The sequence below is a fragment of the Urocampus carinirostris genome, chromosome 13, assembly GCF_059441175.1.
Source record: "Urocampus carinirostris isolate Australia breed hairy pipefish chromosome 13, RoL_Ucar_1.0, whole genome shotgun sequence".
In the NCBI taxonomy this organism is placed as follows: Eukaryota; Metazoa; Chordata; class Actinopteri; order Syngnathiformes; family Syngnathidae; genus Urocampus; species Urocampus carinirostris.
Window position 1 is genome coordinate 6670864 of NC_142361.1, and position 8285 is coordinate 6679148.

The 8285-nt window shown below is 37.3% G+C and overlaps 1 protein-coding gene across 1 annotated transcript; it reads right to left on the reverse strand.

Moving 5' to 3' along the window:
• Positions 1-746: 746 nt before the first annotated feature.
• cuedc2 (CUE domain containing 2) lies at positions 747-7303 on the reverse strand. Its single transcript, XM_088351900.1, has 9 exons — positions 7137-7303; positions 5490-5576; positions 5265-5408; positions 4992-5053; positions 4793-4923; positions 4546-4713; positions 4414-4478; positions 1518-1578; positions 747-1453 (listed from the first exon to the last, which is right to left on the reverse strand). The coding sequence occupies exons 2-9, from the start codon at positions 5561-5563 to the stop codon at positions 1307-1309; spliced, it is 852 nt and encodes a 283-aa protein (XP_088208026.1). The 5' UTR covers positions 5564-5576; positions 7137-7303; the 3' UTR covers positions 747-1306.
• Positions 7304-8285: the final 982 nt, after the last annotated feature.

Sequence of the window (8285 nt, forward strand, 5' to 3'; positions counted from 1 at the left end):
TACTTTTTCATGATATTCTAATATTTTGAGATAGGATTTTTGAGTTTTCTTAAGCTGTAAGCCAAATTCAGCAATATTAAAATAATAAAAGGCTTGAAATAGTTCAGTTGATGTGTAATGAATCCAGAATGTATGACATTTTTGTTTTTTTAATTGCATTACAGAAAATAAAGAACTTTATCACAATATTCTAATTTTCTGAGACAGTCCTGTATATATATATATATATATATATGTGTGTGAGTATACACACACACTGAAGAAAATAAGTATTTGAACACCCTCCTATTTCTCCCGCTTAGAAATCATCGAGGGGTCTGAAATTTTCATCGTAGGTGCATATCCACTGTGATAGAGAAACTAAAAAGAAAAATCCAGAAATCATAATGCATGACATTTTAACAATTTATTTGTGTTTATTTGTCTTTTTAGTTTATCTCTCGCGCAGTGGACATGCACCTACGATGAAAATTTCAGACCCCTCGATAATTTCTAAGTGGGAGGAATAGTAAAATAGCAGTGTGTTCAAATACTTATTTGCTTCACTGTATATAACACTGTGTTTGTCTAATTTCGAGGCACCATTGTAGCTCTGTGAGACTTTTGATCATTTTAACTTTCATTGAAAAATCAGCTTAAAATCTTGTGGTCTTAATTATTCATAAAGCATAGTTTTGACCCGCTTGTTTACCATCAGGCACCACGCTTATATTCCCCATTTTGTTTAGCTTATACAAACTCTTAAGTGAGATAGTAACAGTAGAAAAGTTATTTAATAATAAATATACCTGCATATCTAAAACATGGGAGTGCTCCTCAAGACTAATTAGACATACGGTTAAATAATGCACAACATGATGTCGCGATATCTGGAGAAAACCACAGTGCAAACGATCATAAGTCAGTCTTTGATTTGGCGGCACAGCAGAAAAAAAACCCTGAATAAAATTCAGTGATCTTGTTTGTACAGGCTGTTGAAAACAAGAATAAAATAAAGAAAGCACCACAAGAACAAATTGTTACAGGAATCTCTCACAAATGACCTAAATAGATGCCACTAAATCGTGCCAAAGCACTACTTGCAGTGAATTAGCAAGTAGCAAAACAGAAAAACAGCACACTCAATCACGTCTTGTAACACTCCAAACAGTTAGAATATTTAAAAACTGAAAATTCTAACCAGAAAAATGATGACTAAATAAACTATGGCAACATAGTCACAGAAGAAAAGCTTAGAAAAGAACAACAATAAGAACAAAGCAATTTCATAAATTAAATAAAAATCCCAAGACAACAAGGCGAACTTTCAATGAAATCGGTATTTGCGAGCCGGTTTGATGTTGACGTAAGTCTTCTTCATGTCTTCCGTCTCGCTCTTCTTTACCACTTGGTAGCGTTCTCCTTTGGTGCTTACCACTTGGTTGCCGTGGTAGCGAACCAACTTTTTGGGAGCCTGCCCCAGTGCAAAGTACGTAAATAAAAACGGGGACGAACATAAAAGCAAATGGACTTCTTACCTCTTTGGGGGCAACCGGTCGATGTGTTTTTTTGTCCTCGTCGTTGTCCACTAGCATGTACCTGCAAGAATTTGTTGTTTTATACATTTTGGTTCTGCATTGCGTGACGAAGACCAACAAATGCTTTTAAAAACATGTAAACAGTTTTATTGTTAATTTCTTCTACTCAATGACATATAACAGCAAGTGTGCAATAAAGTATTCACCACATAAAAGTTATGATTATTTTCAAATATACAGTTGATAAGTAAGGCATGTATATAAGAGAAGGCTTTTATTTGAATCACTAAAATCATCAACTTATTTGTACTGTAAACACTTGCAATATCGCAGTTTGCTTTCCACTGATTCCTTATTTTGCTGATTTCCATCGTGTATTGTGTTTTACATTTTGATTGCTAAAGAGTCACTCTGCCTCTTTGTTTGTGTGTGTAAGAGCCGTAAAAATAAAAACGAGGTAGATAACCGTAATGTGAGCTCAAGTGAACTGTATCGAAGTGTGTGACATTTGTGTTTGTATATTTATTTATTTTATATCCTATCATGCCTGATTCATCATTAGATCCCCCACAAACTTGCATCCCTTGTCGTACTTTTTTGATTTAGTTACATTTATCAACACGGCTTTGAGTTCTCCATTCTATAACATTTGACTCTGGCACTATAAATGACAATAGTGATAATGAGATGAAATTAAATGTCATCTATATCGGAGGTGGTCTAGTGGTCCTAATTCGGCGCTCTCACCGCCTAGACTTGAGTTTGATTCCCTTTGCATCCAATGTTGTGAAAATATGGTCAGAAATATATTTAGACTGATCATTGCACAGAGTACAGACGCTCCCCTAATTAGGCCATTTTACTTACATAAAACGGTAGATACGAACATTTTTCCGGGATGTCAAAAAATATCCGGACATTGCTATAAGTTAGATATTGTATTGTGTGCACCTTTTTCAGAGTACAGGACATTATTGTAGTGCTTCTTTCCGCCGCTACCGGCATGTGGGGTTGTTTGGGGTCACCCAGCATCAACCCGGAAGTGAAAATATCCGCTTCCTCTTCCTAATTCGTATGTAAACATCTCTCCTTCATCTCCTCGTAATCCCACCGCTGCCACCAATGTAGCGTGTCGTTTTATGTGGGTGGTGGATTTCTCCTCGTTCATGAAAAAAATACTCAGAAACACTTATGGTCTCTTTGTAAACACACCGAACTCTGTCAAAAACTAGACTCTCGCACCAACTCTCGCGATATTCGTTGCCCAACTGACATCGTTCATGAGCACCTCACATTCTAAGCCTACACTATCTCCAGCACGCAAAGAACTTTGACATTTTTATTGTTTAATATCTCGTGCATTCATTCAATATGGCTGGTGTAAATTGTAAGGAAGATGCGAGCCATTTATTTTGAAATGAAAGCGGAATAGGAAAACTTGATGCGGTTGGAATGCTTTTTTTTTGGCCCGTTTTTACCACAGAGGAGGAAGTAGCCTAAATCTTGAAGCCCATTTTCCACAAGTAAGTTAAACCTCCTTTTATTTATCTTTATAGAGCATATTACTTTATGAAAGGTTTATTTTTTTTAGTACAAAACAATAAAGGTCACTTATACAAGCCTTAAACATACTTATATAAACCTTGAACATACAAAATATAGCACTAGAGCAACTTACGAACAACTTCAACTTGCGAACAATCGTCCGAAACCTAACTCGTTCGTAAGTCGGACAGCGTCGGTAGTATAAAACGTAAAATCTCGTGTATAAATTGCACCCAAACAAAGACAGTACTCTGGTTGTGGTTCTAATTTCTTCAATGTGAAGCTGTCAGTTTACGTTGACGATAACTATTATAATTTCACAGTAAATAAGTTATTTGTGAAGTACAGTACAGTACTTTCATTTGTAAAATGAATGCTTGAGCCTGTAAATAGGGGTTGTCCTTTGGTTTCAATGTTTAAGATTTTTTAAATACTTTAATGCCCTTTGAAATCAAATTTAAGACTAAGTCGACAAAAAACAACAACAAAAACGCATTTAAAAAAAAAAACAAATATTTATTGCACACAATACAGTGTACTTCATACACATTACATGGCATAGCTTCTATCCATGGCAAAAAACGGTCGTCGGACAGCCCCTATTCATTAAATTGACACTTTCTGGGCATGGTCCAAAGTAAATGACTCTGTCCAAAGTTATTATGTGTATTGTGGGTAGACCTAATACATGCGTCTGCCCTGAAAGGCCCAACTGAAACCACATAACTGTTTTGATAGTTCTGTTATTGTGGTGGGTCCATGTTGCTACAACAATAAATGCTTGAATTATAAAAAAGACAAATGATACATTTTAACCGTTTTAGTTCAGATATTAATCTTATTATTCACAATTTTAGGACCTTTGAAAAATGTATTCAAGACATTATAACGCTGATTAAGGCCTTATTTTTACAATAATGCGTTCAATGCCCCTTTAAGGCTTTTCAAGGATCTGCAGGACCCCTTTATAATATATAGAGATTAATGTATTGCTATGTAAGTTTAAAATAAAAAATAGGCCTTTACCGTGTACATACCGTATTTTTACGACCAGGAGGCACACTCTTACTTGGATTAAAAGCTATTTATTAAAAGCTATTTATTTAAAGCGCAAGTCAACCCATAAGATCCTCTAAAAAATGTTCTTTGGGCTATGTTCGAGACAAAACACAACAGATTTGTGTTGGTAGAATAAGAGTTATTTTGTGTCATAAAACCTTCAACACTTATCAAAGTTGTGACTATCTGTGGCTCAACTTGTTAGGAAATCCTTCAGTTAGATTCCCACATTAAAGTGAAGACATTACAAATGCATTCATAATAAAATCGAAAGCACCACTGCAGTACTTACTTCTCAAGAATGCTTTCTTTCAGTTTCTGATCAGCAACTGAAGAGATATTCTTGCCATGGTTTACCTGAAATGAAAAACAGGTTAATTTTGTGTTACTCTTAACATAAAATAAAACAAACTGGGAACCTCACGTTGAGTGGCGTAGGGCTGAGTTGGACGTCACCCTCGATGATGAGACGAACGGCTTCTTCCATGTCTCCTTTGGCGATGGAGAGAGCGCTGCGGGCCTCTGACAAACTACACTTGGGGAACATTTCCAGAAGGTGCTGCTCGTGGGCTTCCAGTTCAGTCACTGGTAGCTGATAACAGACGGACAGGTCTTTCACACACAGCTCCACGGTATTCATAAAGGGTTACAAAATAAAGGCACGGTATTACAATTGCTGTGGCACCCTCTGTTTCTGTTTGTAGGCACTGAACGTCCCTTTCAGTCACAGATTCGCTGGATAGGAGAGAGGCGGTTTTCAATGAGCCATCCCTGGGCTTTGGTACACCATTTTCTTCGTCCACTTTAAAAAAAAGACACATTCACTGGGCAACGATATCTCAAACCACAATACAAGAGCACAAGACGTACCTGAAGTGCGAGCTGTAGCTAGTGTGGACGCTAAGCTGAACATCATTTCACATACTTTGACACTGTATCAAGACAAAAGAACTGTGTTTTGTTTTTAATTGCAACAGTATAGGCAAGATTTACAATGAGAACATGGATGTTAGGGCACAGCAGGTTTCCGCAAGAAAGTACTAATACGAACAATTTCCATTGTCTGATAAATTCAGATTAGATTTTGGGAGGAAAAAAAATACAAGTATCACAGGTTGAAGTTTTGAGAAGCATTATTCTGACCTGTCAATTTCAGCAAATCCAGGTATGTACGCCTCCAACATTTCAGCAAAGATCTCCACATCAAAGTTCTCCTCCACACTTTGCTGGGAGCCAAGATCTTCCAAGACTCCAGTGATGTAAAACAGAAGGACGTCATCCAGCATGCTGCGTTCATGAGCATACGGAAAAGTACTCTTAATGACAGCCGCACACAATCCAAAGCCAAAAGGTGAATGTGCTGCTTACCTTAGATCTGCATCAGGAATGTAGGTCTGCAAGAAGTTGTGCAATGCCTTGTGAATGATTTTATGGAGGTCCATGTTGGTTTTTTAACTGTACAAAGAAGTCCACAAATTAACCAGGGCGATTGGTCCGGCAGAATCAAAGCACATCCACATACATTAAAAAAATTGTGATGCAAGTTTAGCTTTTAATGTAATGTCTGTAATGTTTTTCAACTAGTATGCTTAAGTACACAAGTTTACCCTGAGACCTTGTCTCATGTTGCAGAAATTATCTTGCAAAGAAGCATGCGATTGTTCAGTATATTTTCCTTCTTCTAGGAATAAGCGATGTTACTGTAACATTTATCATTATTAGAAGCCTGGAAGTTGCACACTAGCACATGCATTGCTTTTGAGTAATTGGACAAAGCTCCTGGACTAAATACATGCTGTCATTTGGAACCTGCAGCATCGGGCAAGTATTTGAGACGGAACATTTGTCGTTGTTGTCAACTGGACTCTACATGACTTCAGTTATTACTTATGATTATTGATTATGTTGACTGTGCTTTGTCCTTTGATGCCCTTGCAACATCCATTGCAGCCTGGCCATCCTTATGTGACCACTTCTCAAGGTTTCACAATTTTCCTCAAGCTGAGATCTTTGAAGTTTTTTCTTGCCCGCATTTAGGTTTCCGATCCGGGAAGGTTGTAATTGTGGTCTGTGCAGCCCTTTGAGACTTTTTATGATTACGAGCTATACACATAAAAGTGATCTGACGTTATTACATTCTTAACGTCTTCAGCTCATAGCATTTTGAACAGATTAGGAATCCAAGTTGCACTTCTCAAAACAGTTCATAACAAAAAGGTGCACTTATACCATATCATCTCGATAGAAACTAGCCCCACGTCGTGAAATGCAACACAAGACAGGAGGTATTTAGTTTATAATATGCGTTTTATACGAAAGAGTTTATAGTGTTTTCGGCTCATTTTTTAAGATTTTTAATGATAAAAGGGTTGTACAAATGAATGCGACTTGACTTGAATTCAGGCAACATGATAAGGTGAACTTATAAATTATTTCAAAAAATGGTGCTGGGAATTATTTATAATTTTCGGCGTGCCAGGTGTATTAAGATTTAAGATAGATAGATACTTTATTCATCCCCGACGGGAAATTCACATTTCCAGCAGCATAAGTGTGCCTTGAAACAAAAAAAAAAGTTTAAAAAAATAAATAAATAAAGCTTTCGGTAAATTATTTTAGTTCAACGTTAGCACTGCGTTTATTTCTGTCAAAAAACGGTTGCTGCACATGCATCAGTTTAAAACCGACAAAACATTTACATTATGTCACCAGGCAACAATTCCTGTGTCATAATCAAAACCGTTAGCGTGTTTAGCCACTCAACGATGCTAACCCCAAGCTAACTGAGATGCCATTCGCCAGCACATAAGAATCTCAACTGATGTTTTCGTATACTTCTGCTGTCTCGATGGTGTCAACAATAACCCAAATCCCGACTGTAAAACGATAAATAATTGTCAAATTTATCTTATTCATCTTTTTGTGTGACACGCCATGACAATTGACTAGCATGCTAACCAAAACAATCTACGTAAGACTGCTAAACCAAACGATGCACATTCTGAGTTCACTTACTGTGTTTGCAAGTGAGAAGACATGAATAATTCTCACGTTGCTTTAAAATATTCCTGAGAAAATGATAATTGGAAAGAGGTTGAGGCAAAAGTGGCTGACCGTGTTTGACGTGTGCGAGCTTATTAGCAATTCACAACAAGGAGAACGTCATTTCCTCACATCGTAAACGCTTCAGTTAATCAAATGGAAGACAGTAAGACAATTTCCCCAACATGATTTAAGCCAAAGCACTGATTTCCTTTAAAATGAGGCACATTGCCCGTCAAACAATCAAAAATAATAATTCACAGAACCACTTTCATGTTTCTAAGCATAAATTATCCATCCATCCATCAATCCAATATCTGCACCGCTTATCCTCAGTAGGGTTGCGGGAGTGCTGGAGCCCATCCCAGCTATCTTCGGGCAGTGGGCAGGGGACACCCTGAACTGGTTGACAGCCAGTCGCAGGGCACACAAGGACAGACAATTCGCTCGCTCATTCACACCTAGGGACAATTTGGACCGGCCAATTAACCTGACATGCATGTCTTTGGAATGTGGGAGGAAACCGGAGTACCTGGAGGAAACCCATGCAAGCACGGCGAGAACAAGCAAACTCCACACAGGAAGGTTCGATCTCATGACCTCAGAACTGTGTCGCACACGCGCTAAGCACTGCGCTGCCGTGCTGCGCATAAATGATCATTTTGCCTAAATTGACAGTACCTGTGTACCGTTTTTCTTAACATATGTGGCTACCGTGGCTCAGACGGTAATACAAGGCAGGTTTTGTGAATAATTTTGCCGTCATTTTGCATTTTACTATATTCAACCTGTTGTTCATGGGTTAGGACTATTTAATCGTGTTTTGTTTCTAGAGAACAAAAAACAATATTTGAAATGAGGGAAAACGTATCTGCAAGTGGAACAAAATATTTGACTATATTCTTTCTTTCACTCTTGTTTTTACTCTTATGTCTTTCAAAATGTTCCAGCTCTTTTTGGGATGTATTTTAAGCCTTAGTTTTTGAATTGATATTAAAAGATAAATACCTTTAAACTTAAAATAACTTTCCTTCTTAGTGTTGTTTACTGGCTAAATATAGGTAGAACATTATTTTTAAAACATTGCATTATTATTTACATTTTACAGACGCTAAAAACGTA

Bases quoted from the DNA above. Each gene is read 5' to 3' on its own strand.
- cuedc2 (XM_088351900.1), bottom strand. From the start codon at position 5,563: ATGGACCTCCATAAAATCATTCACAAGGCATTGCACAACTTCTTGCAG. The intron at 4,924-4,991 runs GTACGTCTTGTG...TTTTTTTTAAAG, and splicing joins AGCTACAGCTCGCACTTCAG to TGGACGAAGAAAATGGTGTA. The intron at 1,454-1,517 runs GTAAGAAGTCCA...GCACTGGGGCAG, and splicing joins GACCGGTTGCCCCCAAAGAG to GCTCCCAAAAAGTTGGTTCG.